The following is a 19,970-nucleotide window of genomic DNA, read 5'->3' as shown; positions in this document are numbered from 1 at the left end:
AAAGGGGAAGGAGGGAGGAGGAGCCACGTGGCAGGATCCCCCGTGGTCCCTGAAAGGTAGCCGGATCCCACCGACCCCAGCCCAGCTCGCTGCTGATCCTGCGAGAGCCCGAGGCCTGAGCTGCCCAAGGCCGCCTCCAGCGATCAGACCAGGAAGCTCAGTGTAACCATGGCAACTCGGGACCGCCCGCGCAGCTGTCCATCAGAACAGGTGCCCACCTGGCATAGCCTTGTAGCTCGATCCCAACTTTCCTTCTGATTTACAGAGCATGACACAAAGCTTGTCTTTCCCAGACCCCTGAACAGTGCCCTGAGCTGGCCACCAAGCCAGAGCCACCAGAGATGGTGGAGCCGGAGCCTCAGAGCTGAGCTGTCCATCTGCGTGCGCCCAGTGACTCCCATGCCCCCAGCTGAGCTCTGTCTGCGGAATTTCTGCCGACATCCTGCATAACGTTAGCTACCTGCATGGGGACCTTGGGTACATCCACTTGGGGCGTGTCGACCAGGGCCACAGTGGAGGAGAGCCTGGCCAGCTTGGCCTCCACCTCTGCAAATGGGTCGTGCAGGCCTGGTAGCAGCTGCACGGGCATCAGCCGGGGCTCCTCTTCCAGGAGGAAGGGCGCCTCCCCCAGCAGGGCCTCCTGGCTGAGCTCGTCCAGGAAGTATTTGCTCTTGGCCGCCACCTCGGACACAGAGGAGAGCTCCAGGTTGGAGGGCTCCTGGAGCCCAGGGAAGGCCTCAGACATGGAGGTTTCTTCAAGTGTGGATGACTCATCAGACCCAAAAGAAATCTCAGAATTGCAGGCCTCCACCTTGGGCAGGTCCTCACACCGGGAAGGAAGTCCAGCCTTAGAGACGCCCTCACTGGGTGGATTGTCGCTTATGGAGTAGACCTCGGGTTCCGCAGCCGTCTCATACTGGAAAGTGGGCACATGCTCAGTCATGTTGGCAAACTCGGTCCTGGGTATGACTTGGTCCTTGAAGACAACTTCTGCCTTCAAAACGGCTTCTGCAGATGGAGACCTTCCTTTAGCTCCTTCAAGGTTAGACTGAGGGGACCATCCCTAGAAACTGGTCCCAAACCCACTAACTCCAAGAGACCACCTAAAGAGTCAGAGCCTCCCGGGCCTCCCAGATATTGGTTTCCATCTCTGCCCCACTGCCCTCTCCGCCCATCAGAACTCAAACCCTGTCTCCTTCCACCTCTTCCAGGCAGCCTTCCCTGACCAGCCCCATGGTCTCTCCATTCTCTGACCTCCTCAGCTGTTAAGTGATGGGCTCTTACCACCCTGCCTTGGGGCTGCTTTTAACAAGCAAGCCTGTGGGTCTTACTGCCTCCCAGGGTGAGAGCTGCTGACCAAGCAGATTTCACCCCCAAGGGGTCGCCACTGGAGCACCCAGCTCAAAGCTCTTGTCCATGGGATGCATATGCCAGGCCCACGGGAGTTAAATGAACACTGTGGGTGAATGTTACAGAGACTGAGTAAAACCACTCAGAGAACTAGTATTCAAACTGGACTGCAGGGAACACTCTGAAGGACAGAAAATACTAGAGCCTGCCCCTCCCTCTTCCCCTGGGTCTGCATCGAGAGTGGCATCTTCCTGCCAACCTGGATGGATCCTGATCACACAGGCCTCCTTGGTGCCCCTAGCTCATGGGCATCAGACCACCTCCCCTACATCCCATCCTTTTCTTTGTCGCTTGTGTCCTGGGCTCCCTGAGACATTCTAGACACTCCCCAGCTCAGTGGCCTGAACCTCTCCAAGCCTTGGTTTGCGTATTTGCTACATGAGGACTCAGTGAGTCCTGCCTCCCCGAGGGAGTCCAGTGGCAGCACCTACCCAGTACCCGGCACACAGCAATGCCCCATAAACGGTATTGATGATGGGCCCAATATGTGTCATTACAAGACGGATTTTACAATATCTGGGTGAGTACTAGGAATCCTGGGCTGCTTGATACATGGGTATTTGGATGATAGTGATGGAGTGGAACATTCTGGAATGTCGAAAAGAGACAAAAACGTCCAGGAAGATCAAAGTTCTTACTAATGATTGAATGCTTATTATGGGATGTGGTTGCTTTGGTAACAGATGGACTCAAAAGTGAGAGGAGACTAAAAAATGCAGAAACTCTGGAAAAGGGACTTACCCATGAAACATGGGGGATACGTTACAACTAAGTTGGCCTTGGGCTGCGGCCCAGCCTGTGGTCAAGGCACCATGATGCAGTGACTTACCCTCTCTGTGCCTCAGTTGCCTCATTTATAAAATGAGAGTCATTGTGGCACCTCCCTCGCTGGGCTGCTGTGAGGAGTAAATAGAACTGACCCTGGTGCGTACCAGATGCTCTACAAATGCCAGGCAGGAAATGGAGGCGGGAAGCGGGCTGGCCTCCCCCAGCTGCCCGGGCGGGCGCCCACCTGTCCCCTTGCGCAGGCTCTCCTCCAGCGTGGACAGCTTCACGTCGTAGGAGTTGCGCATGGCAGTGATGTCCTCCTCTAGCCGGGCCCTGGACTCCTGCTCTGCCTCGTAGTCGGCCCGCAGCTGGGCCAGGCGCTCCTCGTACTCCTGGGGGTACCGAGGGCAGTGTTTCATCACCAGTTCAAAACACAGCGTTTAGTATTCCTTTATTGTCAATCAAGTAATCCAGAAAATACAAATAAGCCAAAAGAACTGAATTAGAATTTCCTACCCAACACTGGGATGATCAATGGCTAGTGAAGACCCTTCTGAACTTTCTCGATGTATTTTTAATGGGTTAATAATATATATGTGTTTGTCGTCTATTTTTTCCACACAGCAATATATCATGAACACCTTTCCACATCAACAAATGTGTTTTAACCAAATGGTCCTCAACCCCGTCCTCCCACTCCCCCCATCGCCCCCCATTTTCTGTCTCACACGCCTCACCCCCCAACCCTGCACCTGCCCATCCACCTGCAGACCCGCCCGCTGAAAGCTGTGTCTTCTCTTCTGACAGTGGACGAGCCACCTGATTCTGAGCCACTCCACTCGTGACTTTGCTCTTTCAATCCCCATCTCTCTCCTACACCATGGAAGTCTCCCTCAGTTCTAGGCCATTACCAACAGCTTACAAAACCTGCTCTCTTACTTCCAATATTAAAAGCAATAAAACTTCCTGGGCCCCACGTGCACCTCCAGCTGAAGTGCCCCTGCTTAGCAGGTGCTCAGAAAATGCTTGTTGGTGATTGAATGGAGGCCAGAGTGCAAACCCCAATGATTAGACCCCTGCATGTCCCCCTTGCAGCAGCAGGAAATCTGCTATTATACCCATTCTAGAGATGAAAAACAGGCTCAGAGAGCTTAAGCAATCTGCCCAAGGTCACGGAGCCCATTAGAAATCTTGCAGAATGTAAAAGCAGGCTGGGCCCTAGGAACCTTCTAGTTCAAATCCCACCCACATGGCTGGGACTGAAGCCCACCGTCACACCTCCAGCTCATGGCGGAGTCAGTTCCTGGCCTGGCAGCCTCTCCACTACACACAGGGGCCACTTCCCTTATCCTGAGCATCCCGACAGGTTATGGAATGGGAGGGAGAGAGGACAGACACTCCCAACTCTTCCTGCAAATGTGGTTTGGAAGAAACTCTAGGGTCAAAAAACAAACTCGGTGGTGGCCTCAGGTAGCAGTGCTCTGGTGCAGCATCGCTGGGCTGCCCCAATGAGGAAGAGGCAGGTGACCCCCCATTCCCAGAGCAGAAGGACCTTCCAGCCCTCACAGTCTTCTCCCTGGTGACCACTAGGGGGCGCTGCAAGCCCACCCAACGGGTCTTCCTTGGGGAGAATGCCCGGGCCAACCCTTCCCACCCGGCTTTGTGATCAACCTCACCTGTTGCTAAGTGATTCCAAACTCACTCTGAACCCCTAAAGTGTGACTTCCCTCATTCTGTGGGCTGCCCCTCATCCTGCTTCAGGAGCTCCCAGCAGGGAAAAGGCGGACAGAGCCACAGAGCTCCCAGGACTTAACAGGGGCCAGGACAGGGGCTACCGGGGCCACAGTTGAGCCTCCCCCTGAGCAGGAACATGCATGGGCAGCTCTTGGAGACTCTTAGGTCCGTTTCTCCCAGCCCTCTAGCCCACAGGACCGAGGCCCCCAGGCCTTACCCGGTCTGCCCCAGAGGCTGGGCCCCAGGCCCACAGAGCCTGACCAGGGCTCCCGGGGCCTCAGGGTTGGTCCCACCTGAGGTCATAGTTGAGTGGCAAAGGCCCAGGCCCCAGCCCTATAGAGCTATCCCTGCTGGAATCAGGCTCTCCACCAAGAAAATGTCAGGGCCCTAAAGGCAATGTCAGATGTCAAACCCTACCACATGCTCGGGACTCAGAATGTGGCTTTTAAATAGCAGGAACCTCCGGGAACCAACAGAGCCTGGAGCTGGGGACCTGGCATTAGGCGGCTTGGACACACCTGACTATTAAGTGCCCCCCTGAAGATTGGCTCCGCATCTGTAAATCAGGGGTTACCTTTCCTGCCGGGAGCCTGCACATGGGAGGAGGACCCAGGTGCCAGCTTTTTCTGGGAGGCCAACACCCCACTTATCCACCATTCAAATGGGCACCTAGGGGCTCCCCAGCTGCCCTGCTCTCAGCCCAGGCTTCTTGGCACCTACTGAGGGGACCAACTCCTTCCACTCTGACCTCCTCACCTTTGCACAGGCCATTTCCACTACCAGGAATGCCTCTCAGCTTCCATCCACCCACAGCCACCCTTCCTGCAGTGCCGAGGAGAGACGGCGCTCCTGCAGATGCGCCCACACCCCTTTCTGTTTTCCCGCTGATGTGGGGACTGAACTCTGGAGTCAGGAACCCAAATTCAAATCCCAGCTCTGACTCTCCTTAGCTGTGTGACCTTGGGCCAGGTATGGCACCTCTCTGAACCTGTTTTCTGAGCTCCAAAAGGGAGATTGTAATGCCAACCCCAAGGTGATGGCGGGCGGGGTGAAATGACATCATTCTGGAGGTGGTCTCCTGCCGGGCCCCTCCTGCCCACCCATTCTCCCACCTGCTCTGGGTCTCACCTCCCGGATCAGCTGCTTCTCAGCCTCTGTGTTCTGCTGGGTCACAGATGGAGGCAATGGCTTCTCCTCACTCTGGACAGGGTTTAGGAGCACCTGACTGGACAGCAGGGCTGGGAAGAAACAGAAACAAGGGGCTGTGACCAAGGTACACACTGTCTGCAGGAACTAAGCAGCAATCTACAAAGACACCCACATGCTCATTCAAAAGGACTTCAAAGTACTGAATTTATTTAAAGCATGTCTCTATGTAAAGTGCTAATTTATTCATTCACTTAAGAAATATTTCTTGAGCACTGCATGTTCTAGGCACTGGGGGTGCAGCTTTGAACAAAACAGACGAGGCTCCACGCCCACGAGTTAAGTTTTCAATGGGGGGAGAAAGGCAAACAAAATAAATGAGCCAACACGTGACAGGTTTCCAAGGTGCTGTGTTGTAAGGAGGCAGAAAGCAGGGAGGATGCTCAGGAGTGAGAACCAGGGGGAAGGGTTGCGATTTAAATCCTGTGGAAGGGGGTGGCCTCTTAGACAAGGTAAGAGGAAAGCAGTGATTGAAGGAAGCGAGGGCCAGAGGTGAGGCGGGAGGAGATCCTGGGGACAGACAGGGCAGCAAGGGCAGAGGTCTTGCATTGGGCAGGGGCCTGGACTGTTCTGGAACAGCCAGGAGGCCAATGTGGTTGGAGTGGAGTGAGCAAGGGTCTGCGGGAAGAGGAGGTGGGAGAGGGAAGGGGGCCAGACCTGGGGACTTTGTCGGCCGAGGTGAAGGCCTCGGCTTTGACTTTGGGTTAAAATGAGCCACTGGAGGGTTTGCACAGGGCAGTTAAAAGACCCGCGTTTGGACAGCATCTCCTGGCTGCTGTGTGGACAATGTACTGAGGGGACAAGGGCAGACCCCAGGAGACGTGTTAGGGCCTCTGCAGTAATTCAGGTGAGAGGTGATGGTGCCTCAGGCCAGGGGACAGCAGTGGGCAGATCCTGGACATGTTCTAAAGGTAGAGACAACTGGATTAGACATGGGTTCGAGCTTTCAAGAAGCCAAGGATGAGCCCAGAGGTTCTGGCTTGAACACCTGGAACAGCTGGAGGACAGCAGATTTGGGGGAGATCAAGAGCTCAGTGTTGCAGAAGTGAGGTTTAAAATGATTGTTAGAAAGCTGGATAGTCAAGTCTGGAATCAGAGGACACACTGTGTCAATCGTTTTTATACATTTTCTGTGTTTATGATGCTTTGCCGTCTTGGTGGCCTTACTGGCCTGGGACAGACTGCTCCTCCCAGGGCCAGCTAATTCCTAGAGAGAGCGAACAACCTGTTACTGTGCCCACTCTTTGTATAAAAACCAACGCATCTTGAGTCTGCACCCCCAACCACCTTTTTAATCTAACTCTCACACCCCAAGTGGCCCTAAATCTCCCCAGAGCCAGGTACCAGACAAGTAGGGACAGCCCCTGGGCCCCAAACCTGCCAGAATTACCCAGACTAGTCAGTCCTAAGCTGTGTCTCCTACCCTGCCTTGCCTTTCCCACAGAAACTCCAGGATGGCTCTGGCTCAGGCCTTCCCCTTGCTCCTCACCGCCGGTGCTTCCCCTGCGGCCTGCAGGGCACTCATGCCTCTCATTTCCAGAGTAACTGTAACATCAAACTTTCCTTTCAACACCACTGACCTCTCACGTCACCATTCAGACACCTTTATAAATTAAGACCTGGACACAAATCACACAGCCAGGCTGGAGGCCCACAGGTGAGAGCCATGAGCCTAGAGAGCTCACCTCAAGTGTAGAGGGACCGCTCTGCCTTGGGGTGGGGGGGGGGCTCCTGGGAGGGGACAGAGAGGTGGGAGGACCAGGACTGAGAGTGTCCAGGAAGCAAGGGCTTCAAGGAGAAGGGAGCAGATCAGCAGAGCGAGCTGATGCTGAGGACGAGGTGATCCGGAGGACCGAGCACTGACAACCACCAGGAAGTGCCTGTGACGAGGCGCACAGCCTGCCCGGACTAGGGCGAGGGCGCGGAGGCAGAGGAACCGGGGCCAGCGAAAGGGGAAGAGAGAAACATGCCAGGAACAGAGGGGGAACTGGGCGGAGAGGGCACGGCTGACGCTAAGGGCCGTGTGGTGGAAGCGCCTGGAGCTCCGAGTCAGAACCTGCTTCGCGGCCCAACGACAAAGCATCGTGTGTTGTCTAACGAGCCCTACGTGCTAAGCCCCCAGGGGCCTGTCTCATGCAGTCCTCCCAGCTGCCTCACAGCGGGCAGGTGCTATTACCTCCATTTCACAGTTGAGGAAATCGAGGCTCAGAGGGGCTAAGTCCTGCCCGAGGAGCCAGCGTGTGAACTGGCTCTTACTGCCCAGCTCTCAGCTCCCTGCCCCGCGCCAGCCATTTCTGCTTGCTGAGCTGCCTGTTAGTAACCCAGAAGGAGGGACACTAAGGGTCCCTGCCCCACAAGGCTGCCTGACAACCGCTGGTTCCGGGGAGCCGCTGGCAGGGCCTCCCCAACTCCTTTCTGGTACCTCTCACCATTCCCCATCTAGCTTCTTACCAACCTTGGGGGTGATCAGAGGCGGGGAAGTAGGGAAAGACAGACTGCCAAGGTGAAACCCCCATCGTGGTGTTCAAGTCCACCCATCACCACTCCGGCCCCTGCCAATCCCTACGTGGCCATCGCACACCACCCTACTCAGTGTCTGTGGTTCCCCAAACACACTTAATCGTTTTGTGCATCTTTGCACACACTGGCCACTCTCATCCTATCTAACAGGGAGACTTCTCAGCCCCTGAGGCGTCCCACATGATGGCCTACTGGAGTGACCCGCCGCCTCCCAGGAGACAAGGTGCCCAAGAGACAGAGTGTGGATCTGACTCACCTCTGTGTCCCCAGTGCCCAGCACAGGTCCGCACGGGGGAGAGAAAAGGCTGGATGACAGGGTGGAGTAAGTGAGTGGGCAGATGTGTGGATGGCAGGATACAGGAGGTGGGTGGAGAGAGCGGGCGAATGAATGGGTAACTCGATGGATGGACGGCAAGCAGGTGGGTGAGTGGGTAGGTGGGTAAGTAACAGAGTGGGTGAAAGGGTAGGTGGGTAAATGAAACCGTAGGTGGGAAATGGGTGAGTGAGTGGATGGCTGAGTGAACGGGTGGATGGGTGGGTGGGCGGACAAGCAGATGAATGGGGGGTGCAGAATGGGTGGATAGAGAGGAGGCTGGGTGGGGAGCTGGATGAATGGAGAGATGGACTCAGGCTCCTTTGTGCTCCCTTCCCCAGAAATGTCTCAGATAAGAAAAAACCTTGGAGTCCTTCAGTGGCAAGAACCTTGCAGACCTGTGCTCCAGGTATGGGTTTCTACCTACTAGATGACGGCCGAACGCCTGGGCGTGAGTGCTGCCATCACAAGGCGCCTCCCTGCGAGTGGGGGTGGGACGTGGGGAAGTGAGTCCCCCCGCTGCTGAAGAGCACAGCATAAAGATGCTGCCCCAGAGACAGCAGGCAGACAAGGGGATGACAGCTGTGCAGCTCCGAGGCAGGGAGCAGGCGACAGAGCCCCACCCCCCGGCTGAGGCGCACTGGCCTCCTCTTGGGGCATCAGCGAGCAGACACCAAGCAGGCCTCTCCCTCACTGTTCCAAAGCTCTGCTCCCGTGAAGCTGAGAGGACATGGGGGGTCTGCCTCCCCGTCTCTCAGACACAGCCGGAGGCAGGCAGACCAAGGGACAGAGCCCTTCTCCCGGTCCCCTGACCCTTCCTGCCTCGTCCTCCAGAGCCTCCCACCTGACAGGTCGCTGGGGCTCATCTGCTGGGCCAGAATGGCCTTGAGCTTCTTGATCTCCTCCTGGTACTCGCGCAGCAGGGCATCCTTGGGGTCCATGTTGATGTGTGGCTTGTTCTTGATGTTCTTGGCGCGGTTGGCATAGCGCAGCGTGCTGAGTGTCTCGTCGTAATTGTTGTCTGCGGGCGACAGGCAGGCCACCATCAGCGTCTTGGTGTTGCCGCCCAGTGAGTCCTGCAGCAGCCGTGTCAGTTTGGAGTCACGGTAGGGGATGTGTTTACAGCGCCCATCCACCAGGGCAGAGATGACGTTGCCCAGAGCTGACAGTGACAGGTTGATCTTGGTGGCCTCCTTGAGCCGCTCCCCTGTGGCACCTGTCTTGGACTGCCGCTCGCTGCCTGCCAGGTCCACCAGGTTCAGCTTGCCTGCCCGGAGGTGGTCCTTGCCCCGCTCGTCTGCAGACAGACCAGGCAGAGGGGTGAGGGCTTCTAGGTGGGCCCCCCGTGGTAATGAGGGCAGTCAGCCATCAGGCATCAAGTGCTGACCACCCACTGAGGGTCTCAATTCAGCCACACAGGAGCCCTGTGAAGGAGGTGCTCCTACTGTGCCCATCTTACAGATGAGGAAACTGAGGCTCAGAAAGGGTTTTTCACTTGCCCAGCCCCCAGGGCTGTCTGAGTCAGGAAGCAGGGCTGGGAGGTACAGGCTATTCTCTGAGAACGGCAGACTTCTGTGGCCATCACAGCAGCTCCCACAGATTTCTTGTGAGACCAAAGGTGGGGATGTGTATGTGACTGGGTCACCAGGGAGTTGTATCCTTTAAGGCACAAAACATTGGCTTTGGAGACTCTTGGACCTGGTTCCCATCCCAGTCCTGCTTCCTACTTGCTGTGTGACCTTGGCAGAGCCATACAACGCTCTGATTCTCAATTCTCCTCTCAACAAAATGAGATTAACAATAGCTCCCCAGTAGGGTTGGTCGTTGGGAGGAGTAAAGTAAATGGACAGCACATTTTTCCAGGGTCCATGCAGGGCCTGGCACAGCAGGCATTCCTCTCCTCTGAGAACAAGCCCAGTTCTGCAGTGACTTGAGCCTGTGTAGCAGGCAGACCCCAAGTGCCAAAGAGACAGGTACTGAGTACCCTCTGGTTGGTAGCAGGGGCTCAGAGCACAGATTTTGGAGACACAGACCTGTGGGGGTTCAAGCTTGATTCCATCCCTCAGTAGCTGTGAAACTTGGGGAAACTGCTTCACTTGACTTTGAGCCTGAGACTTTCTCTCTGTAAAGTGGGGAACCAAAGGCCCACCCTGAAGGGCTACTGTGAAGACCGCTCCAACGTGTGGAAAGAGCTCAGGGTTGTGCCTGGCACCTAGCAAGTGCTCATTAAACAATAGCTTGCTGCTATTAATACTATTAATAATTCTTTTTTGTCTCTAGACAACACCATACACGGTTCTAAAAGAGATGAGATGGGGGCAGGGGCTACCTCCTTAGTTTCTTGCTGGTTGAAATCAGAATTGGTCTAGTTTTGCCCATGAGCACAGGAACCAGAAGTAAAGAAATAAAAGGTTTGGCTGATCCTGACACGGGAGGGGCTTGATTCTTTGGGCTATTACAGGAGGAGGAGGAGGGGGAGGGGAAAGGGGGGAGGAAGAGAAGACGCTGGAAGGAGAGTCTTGAAACCGCCCTTTTGCCCTTTTGGGAAGCTCTTTGCAGAATGTGAAGGAGCCTTAGACAGGTTCGGGCCTCTACTCTGGGAGGGTTACCCCAGGGAACCTAATCTGAGGAAATGGCTGTAAAGGCAGAAAAAGTTTTATGCACAAAGATGTTCGTGCTGGCGTTATTTACACTGGAGAACTGGAAACTGCTGCAACACCTGGTCGAGGACTGGTTAGAAAAGGGCAGGAGTAACGCCCTATCCTGCAGGCCCGCCCACGGTCCTATGCGCTGAATGCACATAAGAGGCAGTGGGTGCTCAGCGGGGGCCACCAGTGCTGCTGCTTATCCTGGAAACGCGGGTCCTTGAGCCGGAGGGGCCTCTGCCTCCTCCAGGCAGTTCGAGCATCCTTCCCAGTTTCAGACGGGGCCCTCGAGGCTCCGAGAGGCGGAGTATCTTGGCTACTAGGAGCAGGAACCCAGCTCAAGTTGCCTGGCCCCCTCTAGCCCGTCGGGCCCCACATACCCACAGCATAGATCTCGATGCTGATGGTGAAGATGGAGTGGGAGCGCGAGGAGTCCTTGTTCATCAGGGTGTAGCCGACCGAGCGGTTCTTCCAGCCCTTCTCCATGATGCGCTCGCACTGGGCCACGCTGTGCACCGTGTGCATGGAGAGCCCCTTCACGTACACTCCCTTCTCCGGGTGCTCCTTCAGCTGTGGGCAGGAGGCACCGGTCAGGGGCAGGAGGGGCCAGGGATCCGGAGGGAAGGGCCCAATCCAGACCCCCTTTGCCCTCCTGTAGCCCCGATTAGCACCCCAATTGCAGGTGGAGCCAGCCTCAAACTCACCCCTGCCTCTTATTTGTGAGACCTTGGGCCAGTGACTTAACCTCTTTAAGCCTCAGTTTCCACATCTGTAAAATGGGTATGAAATACCTATATCCTAGGGAGGTGGTGAGGATTCAGTAAACTAAGGCCCATACGATGCTTGGCATGGTGCATGGCACATGGCAAGTGTTCCATAAGTGTCAACAGCTTGTCCTTGCTGTTGGTGGCACTACTGTTGTGAGAATGGTTTTCAGTCTGGGAGTGTTACTCCCTAGGGCTGGCACTGTAGTCACCCACGGGCTCTGAGTGCCCCTCCTCTGCCCCGTCAGTGTGGCTCTGTGCCTCTCTGCCACAGCTTCAAGGCAACAGGAATATTGCTGGTGCCAGATCATGGCGGGTGAGGTGCCATTTGCTGCCCAGAACTCCCGCTGGCCCACAGCTCAAGTGAGCTCTCAGCACAATGGCAGTGAGTAAATTAATTTATCCGACTGCTCCCTGCTCACTCTCCAGGCAGCCAAGTTGTTTTGTTGCTGACACAGAGCTGTGAAACGCAATATTTTTCAAGTGTGAGAAGAAATAAAACTACTCCAGCAAGAGCATAGTGAATTAGGACAAAAGTCGCCCGTCTGCTATCTGAGCCACCCAAGACTCAGATGCTTTGCTCCTGGCAGCTTCAGGGTCCCAGGTGGGGTTGGGACCTGCTGGGCCGGGGGGGGGGGGGGGGGGGGGGCGGGGAGGCAAGCACAGGCTTCTCTACCCGCAGAAGTGTGGAGAAATAGCCAGAGCCAGCCCAAGGATTGCACTTCAAGGTGTGGGTAAACAACTGAGGCACAGAGGGGTTAAGTGACTTGCTGAAGGTCACACAGCTATTAGTGGCAGGGCACCAATGGGGTAACAGACAGTGGGAGAGTCCAAAGGGAAGGCCTGGAGGCTGGAGCATCCTGCAGCAACTCAAGCTTGAAATGACACAGGGTTGACCTTGACCTAAGAGGCGACTATGAGGATGGAGCACAAAGGACAGGAGTGGGAGACTCTGCACACAGATCACGGGGTGACGCCAGCTGGAGGCCTCAGCAGCACCTGGTGGCTTCATTCATGCCCACTTGTGTGCCTGAGAGTGGCATTTTTTTTTATTACTGCCATGCTCCCTGAAAGAATCTAGAAGGCTGCCTGGCACATAGTAGGTCCAGGTGAGTGAGCAGTTGCTCCTGGCTTCAGGGAGAAGGCAGCCCCCGTTTAGTGAGACAGGCCTGGAGTAGAAAGCCGCTTCTGCCCCTTGCTAACCGGCGAGGGCAGTTGGCCTCTCTTGGCCTCGGTTTCCTCATCTGTGAAAGGATAATAAATCCCGTTTCTGCACGACTGTTATGAAGATTACCAAGGGAACGGAGCGGGTACCTGCAGGAGGCTCTTTGAAAAAGGGCATGAAGAGGGTGAGGAGGCCTCTCTCGGGCGGAAAAGGGGGCAGGGCGGCCACACCTCACACAGGGGTCATGCCACCCCACGTTTAGGCCCAGGAAGGCTTGTCCCCAAAACTTGTGACCCCTGGCTCCCTCCATCCCTCCCCTGATACTCCTGCTCCCACCCACCACAGAGCTGGGGAGGCGCCCAGCAACCGCCACCAGCTGTGCCCTGTGCCTTGGTAACTGCTCCTCTGAGGCAGGGCACCCGGTCGCCATGACAACCAGCTGGGCTGTGGCATGGCAGCGACTGGCGCGCAGGCAGGACATGTCCACCACAGATCTGGAGCCAGGAAACACCCCCACAGAGGAGGGGGTCCTGGCACTGCTGTCGGGACACGGGGTACAGGACCCAAAGGAGAGGCCCCGAGGGCCCACCTCCACCGCCCAGTACTGGGCTGGTTTCCATGATGGTCTGTGGTTGGGGGGCAGGGGGTGTAACTCTGCTTCCCCAAATCTCCCGCTGGCCCTAGCTGATCTAATACATGATCAGGCCCCGTGCTGTGCTGTGGAGCCTGACCAGCTGCACAAACATCGGTCTCCACCCTTTACTGACTGTGACTGGGCCTTTAGTCTGACCCAGGTGCACTGGGCCTCAGTTTCCCCATCTGTAATAAAGGATACACAGCACCTCCTCCTGAGGCTGTTGTGAGGTTTACAGGAGAAGCCATCCGCACCTCCTCTGTGAGGTGCCAGGTCAGATGCTTGGTGCACCCCTGCAGAGTGTCACGGAGTCCATCTGGTTCACCAAGCCTGAGGCCCGCAGCCCAACTGGGGCAAGTGCACATAGCTGCCAGCCCCTGGCTCTCAGGGCCTGGGTGACCCAGCCATTCTAGGGGCCAGAGTAGTGAGGAAGGGGAGGAGGGCCCCTTGCCACCCCAGTGCGGGTTGGCAGGGGACCCTGGTCCTGAAGGCTGGCCTTTCAGGGCTGACATGTGGGAGCAACTCCCTGTGCTCCTCTCCTCCCCCTCTCTCCTGTCTGGGGGCTGAGGCGTGACTCAGCTGCTCCAGCTCCTGGATGGAGAAGACAGGGGAAGACTCCAGGTGGGCGGCTGGAGGCTCCTGCACAGAAAGGGCAAAGCACTGCTGTGTTTGGGAGGAGCAGAGGAAGAGGGGTTGGGCAGGGTCCTGGTCTAGATGGGGACTGGGAGGGAGGGAGGGAATTCGTACCCATGTGGCCTGGCACCGGGCACCCCGTAAGTTTTTACCGAATAAAGGGATCATGTTCCTCCCAACTGGAACCTCATTTCCAGCTTCTTACTGCCCCAGGGCTTTCCTATATAGCTGACCCCAAAAGTACTGGCAGGGAAGCACCTGGCCACTCAGAGCCCACAAGGTCAGGTACAACAACTAGTAGTTTGCTATGTGACCTTGGCCAAGTCTCTGCCTCTCCTTGGGACTCGGTTTCCCCATCTGTGCCAGGAAAGGGTTGACTAGAAGCTCAGGGTCCTTCCAGCTCAAATCCTCAAGAGCATTTCCATGATATGACAGATACAAACAAGTTTTCCAGATGCTGCTCCCTGGAGTCTGATTCGTTGCACTGGGCCAAGGAGTGGTCACCAGTAAGAGAGGAACTCATAGCCCCCGAAAATGAAGCCAGGGCAAGTGAGGGGTTAGGAAGCAAGTAGCAGGCTCTGGAGCTGAGCAGAGCAGCAGCCCTGCCCCCACAGGGGTGGCTCCCTTGTCCTGTCCACTTGGGAGAACAGGGAGGGTCCAGAGGTTGGAGAGGGGTTCCACTCCCTCCCCATGGCTGTCAAGGCACGTGGCCTGGGGAGATGGAAGCCGTTTGGGTCATGGAAAAAGTCCAACCCTGACTTTGTGACTTCTCAGCCCAATGACCCTAGTGACCCTCTTTCCCAGCCTAGTTTCCTCACCTGTAAAATGGGAATCTCCATAGCAACCTCCCAGGGCTGATGCCCATTAATGATTGACACTCCCCCAACTCTGACATTCTGACTCTGAAGGAGGTGGGCCAACTGGTTGTGGACCTTTTGGACCCCACTGGTTGCTTAGTCAGGTAAGAAGCACCAGACTTGGGGGGCAGCCACCAGCACCTCCTGCACTGGCCTCTCCTCCCTGGACCTGCCCGGGCCCACTCAGCATTTAAAGAGTCCCAGAGAGGACACATACCCAAAGCCTCACGCTATGATGAAGGCCCAAGGGTCCTGGACCTGGGTCCAGCCTTGCCACCAACTGTCCAGTCCTGCTAGGCCACTTGGCCTCGCTGGGCTCCCCAAAGGATCAGCCAAGTTCTGTCATCTTGAGAGAATCCCCAAAGCACTTAATTCTGCTTCACGTGCTAGGAAATGATGTTCATTTATTCTGGTTCTAGCCTTTTAGGAGATTGAGGACAATGTATAAAACATGTGCCCATCAGTCCTGACCCCTCCCCCTGGGTCTCCACCATGCCACTGCTGGTCATACCCAATGTCCTTTCTCAGAATCCCAATGTCATGACATCGCTCACTAAACCCCTGCTACACGCCAGCACTCTGCTAAGCAACTCACCCTCGGTACCCTCTTGAATTTAACAACAACCTTATGAGGTCATATCATGCGTCCTTAGGCCCACCCACACCGGACCCCTTTCAAAAGGAACAAAGTCCCAGAATCTGAGCCCAGCAGTGGCCATAAGATGGGATGTTTGAGATTCAGGACCTTGAAGCCAGACAGACCTGGGTTCAAATCCCCTTACTGCTCAGCCACTTACTGCTGTGGGAAACTTGGGCAAGTTAATTAACCTCTCTAAACCTCCCTTTCCACATCGCTAGTTGGGGGAAATATCTACCTAATAAGGTTACTGTATTAAATGGGATAATACGCCTAAAGCAGTCAGTGAACAGTTCTCAATAAATGTCCATCATTGCTCTGGCCCAGTGGCTCAGTTGGCTGAATCACTGCCCGGTACACCGGAAGGTGGAGGGTTTGATTCCCAGTCAGGGCACATGCCTAGGTTTCGGGTTAGATCCCGGTCTGGGTTCATACGGGAGGCAACCGATTGGTGTCTCTCTCTCTCTCTCTCACATCAGTGTTTCTCTCTCTCTTTCTCCCTTCTTCTCTCTCTAAAATCAATAAAAATATATCTTTGGGTCAGGATTTAAAGATATACATATGGCCTGGCCAGCATGGCTTAGTGGCTGAACACTGACCTATGAGCTAGGAGGTCATGGTTCGATTCCCGGTCAGAGCACATATCTGGGTTGTGGGCTCAGTCCTCAGTGGGGGCCTGCAGGAGGCAGCTGATCAATGACTCTCTCTCATCACTGATGTTTCTACCTCTCTCTCCCCCTCTCCCTTCCTCTTTCTGAAATCAATAAAGGCATAATTAAAGTTATATATATATATATGACAATCCTTATTACCTTCTTTTTAGCTTGAAGGGCCCTTAGAGATTTTTCAAAATAATTTTTTAGACATGGAACCCTGTTTTCAAATATCTATTACAAAACTCCCTCTATTTCAACAGATATAGGTGGCATTAGCCCAGGTAAGGTCCAGCCCCACCTTGTGAGGTAGATGTAGGCCCACTGCCCCTCCCCTGCATTGTGGACTCTGAGAATACTATCAAATTCAAGTTCAAAAGTCCCAACTGTAGTCTGAACCAGCACCTGTGCCCTCAGGATACCTTTCCTGTATTTCAGAGGGACTACCACCACCTGATGCCAACCTCCCCTCTCCACCATGCCCCACCTACCTCTGCCAAGTCTGCACCCACCTCCAGCTTCTGCTTGGTGTCAGCCCCCAGCAGGTCACGAACGTCTTCATTGTAGATCTCCAGGTAGGCGGCCCGGACCAGGAACTTGGTGTTCTCTGCACACTGCAGGGAGCGGGCAGAGGGAGCAAAGACAGACACCTGAGCACCTGCTGCCAGACCTGGCCCTGCAACCTGAGCCCCTGCAGCCAGGACATCGTGGCAGTGAGGCGGGGGGGGTCAGGCTTCATAGAGGAGCACAAGTCTCGATTCTCGTATTGCTATTGTTTTAATGCTTTCTCCACAGGCTTCAAAAGAGAAGAAATGGAAGAGGCCTCCCCCTTGTTCAGGTAGAGAAAATGAGACCACAGGTGAGGCCTGGACCAAGCGCTGGCCCTGGGCTGATCCCTGGCAGCTCTCTCCTGTGGTCACCAGATGAGTCCTAGGTGCAGGTGCAGTGGGCTCTGCAGCTGACCAGGGCTCCTGTCCCCACATTGCGATTTCCCAGATGCAGGAATCTCTGCGCACTGCCTCAAATGTCACCAGGGCACTTCTCACCTGCAGCCTGGACACTGAGAGGACTGGTTTTGACCCAGCCCATGGGGGCTCCAAGTCTCAGCTTCCCTATCTCAAAAATGGCACTGATGGTTACCTCTGGGACCAGGGTGGGGGTTCAGTGGGATAATAAAAGGCTTTGCAAAGCTTGGGTCTATAGCAACTGCTCAATAAAAAGGAAGGCTGATTGTTACGACCACTTCTCAAGGTCACTGCATTCATGTGAAATGCTAAATGAAATGTTAAAATCCAAAAATGGCAGGAGAAAAACGTGGAACTGCAAGGTATCATTTTCTGTTTTAAGTTCGCCCATCACCTTTCCAGAAACCAGTGCCTGCCTCCACTCATCCCCGCGGGTCCAGCAGGCTGATAGCATCCCACCAGCAGAGGTGCCCTGGGAGCACTCATGGTACCACTGGGGAGCCGCAGGCCCGAGCACCAGCCCTGCCCCTTCCCCCCACGAGGCCCGTACCTGGACACTCTCGAAAACATGCTCGAAGGCCCTGGGGATGATGCCTCTCTGGGAGGACGGGTCCGGCAGGCCCTGCATGGTGAAGGACTTCCCGCTGCCCGTCTGGCCATAGGCAAAGATGGTGCCGTTGTAGCCCTCAGTGACGCCCTGCGTGGGGGGACCCAACCCAGCGCTCAGCTGGCCCAGCACAGCCAGGCCCAGGGCTGCGGGGCTGCCTCCTAACAGGCTCGGGGCCCCTGCTGGGTCTCCCACCAGCTGTCCCTGGGCGGGGTGGCAGGTAGAGATGAGTGAGGCATGGCTCTGTCCTCAAGTTCACTGCCTGCTGGGGCAGGAGGCTGTCCCTGTGTGTGGTTAAGAGCTTGTGCCCCGGAGCCTAGGCACCTGGGTTCAAGTCGGCCTCCGCCGGTACTGACTGAGCCCGTGGGGTGTTCACTGAGCCTCAGTCTCCTCTGAAACGAAAGGTCAGCGCAGCACCTCCTCCGAGGCTGCTGTGAGGTTCACCGAGACATGCTGGACGCACTGCAGGGGGTGCTGGGGTACAGAGGTGCTCGCTGGATGTCCGCCTGCGCCACGGGGCAGTGATTCCCATACAAGGCAAGTGGGCGGCGTGCGTCAGTTCAGGCCGAGGGCAAGGAGAGGGAGTTCCGGGGCGGGTGGCGGGGTGGGGTGGGCAGGACGGTGTGGGAAGAACCAGGCACAGCCTCCTGGGTAAGTAGAACTCGGGGAACTGAAAGGGTGGCTTGGACTTTGACAGGTGACAGAAGAGGTAGGCATTCCAGGCTGAGGGGACAGCTTGAGCAAAGATAGTGAGGGGCTAAGGCGAGGGGGATGGAAGGTGAAGCTGGGAGGGAAGGTAGGGGCAAACTGCTGGCACCCTGAAGTCTTTCTTTACCCACAGACGCACTTATTCATCCCATGGGCACTGACTCATCCCTGTGCCGGCCACTGTGCTCTGGCAGGGGACAGAGTGCACAATGAGGCAGGCACCCAGTCCCTACCCTCACAGAAGAGGACACAAACTCTAGAACCTGGCGTGAGGAGGGGGGAATCCTGAGTCAGAGCATGGGCCCAGAGCGCGGCTCCCAGACCCCGGGGGCCCCCATGGCATCTACGCTGCTTCCACCGTAGAAACTCGTCCTGTAGATTGACATGGGGCTCTGATCCCCAGGACTGCTGGTGAAGGAAGACCGAAGTCACCACTCACAGTTCCTTTGAAGGAAGGCCTCATTTTCATGGGCAGAACCGGACAAGCACCTCTCCCTTGTCTGAGGAAAACCTGACCATTGTGTGGGTTCCTGCAGCTCATCAGAGGGCCGGGTGCTGCACAAAGGATGGGTCCTTTGCGGTGGGGGAGAGGCAGTGGGAGGCCCATCACCCCACCAGGGGCCATGGCTGGGCTCCTCAGAGCGAGGACACACGAAGTCCCAGGAACAACATGGTGCAGCACCCAGAGGGTCCATGCCACCCAAACTCAGAGAAGAGCCTACATAAAAATAAATATCACTGCACCAGCCAGTAGGGTAGCTACTAGCCACACTAGAAATGTGCCTGGTGCAACTGAGACACTGTGTTTATTTTATTTATTTTAATTAATTTACTTAAAAACTGAAGTAGTGTAAAATATTTTTCCGCTAAACACAACTTTTTTGGTGCTTCAATTTCATTTGAACCAGTGATATTTTAGCATCTGAACTGAGATGTGCTATAGTGTAAAATGGTCTTACAGGAGCCAAGAAGCAAAGGTGGAACTTTGGGAAGCTTTGGGAAAAGTGAGCTCCTTCCACTGGGTGAACATGTGAGGACAAGGACCTGATGGGGGAGGGGGCTGGACCAGATGGAAGCCCAGGACAGAGAACAGCCTGCCCATCCCCAGAGCCTGGGACCCCCCACCCCCGGGGAGAGCTGCCCTCGCCCTCTGGGAATCATCCCCTGTCAGGTCCTGACCCCTGGGGAGCTCTGAGCTTCAGAGCACTTCGGCGCTCCAGGGTTTTGACTATCCTGAAGGGAGAGATGGGGCAGCCACAGTTGGTGTTCTGGGGATGTGAAATGGCCTGCTGTCCAAAACAGGAAAGGTTCCCTATTTTGGAAACACTGGATTAAATTAGTTACACTGGTTTCTTCAAGCAAGGGAGAGTGTACGAAGCATTTCCCAAACTGTTCCCTTTTGCCTGGAACCACCTGTGACATCTCACTTAACTAGTGATCGGATGGACAGCTGGGGAGATGTTGGTAGAAAGGAAAGAGCCCTTGCCCAGCAGACAGCAGGTGCAGCTCCAGCCCCACCTCTGCCAGAAACTCCCTGTGGGAGCTTGGCCAGTCTCCTCCCTGCGGGCCTCAGTCTCCCCATCTGTGAAATGTGAGTGCCTCCCCTGTTACGAAGCTCAAACGAGCAGAAGCAGGGAAATGGTGAGATCTTCCCCTCCCCTCACCCACAGGATTAAGGGAGAGGGCCGCGAAAGCAGAGGGGGAGAAAGCAAAGGCCATGGCCGGGAGGGGAGAGGGAGAAGGAGAGGGAG

The 19,970-nt window shown here is 55.7% G+C and overlaps 1 protein-coding gene across 2 annotated transcripts in view; it reads right to left on the bottom strand.

Annotated features, from left to right (window-relative positions):
* Nucleotides 1–19,970, bottom strand: part of KIF17 (kinesin family member 17) — a 28,117-nt gene that overhangs the window by 7,342 nt on the left and 805 nt on the right. For both annotated transcript variants that reach the window (XM_087820802.1, XM_087820803.1), the window contains exons 2-8: nt 17,455–17,601; nt 16,452–16,553; nt 10,977–11,166; nt 8,796–9,248; nt 5,041–5,150; nt 2,423–2,570; nt 461–1,008 (exon numbers count right to left, since the gene is read on the bottom strand). In XM_087820802.1, coding sequence (XP_087676928.1) covers nt 461–1,008; nt 2,423–2,570; nt 5,041–5,150; nt 8,796–9,248; nt 10,977–11,166; nt 16,452–16,553; nt 17,455–17,601 — 1,698 coding nt within the window. The remainder of the gene's footprint in view (nt 1–460; nt 1,009–2,422; nt 2,571–5,040; nt 5,151–8,795; nt 9,249–10,976; nt 11,167–16,451; nt 16,554–17,454; nt 17,602–19,970) is intronic.

This window comes from Miniopterus natalensis, chromosome 9 (genome assembly GCF_054644295.1).
Source record: "Miniopterus natalensis isolate mMinNat1 chromosome 9, mMinNat1.hap1, whole genome shotgun sequence".
NCBI classification, from domain to species: Eukaryota; Metazoa; Chordata; class Mammalia; order Chiroptera; family Miniopteridae; genus Miniopterus; species Miniopterus natalensis.
The sequence above is the reverse complement of the archived record's forward strand: the minus strand, read 5'-3'. Positions and strand labels throughout refer to the sequence as shown.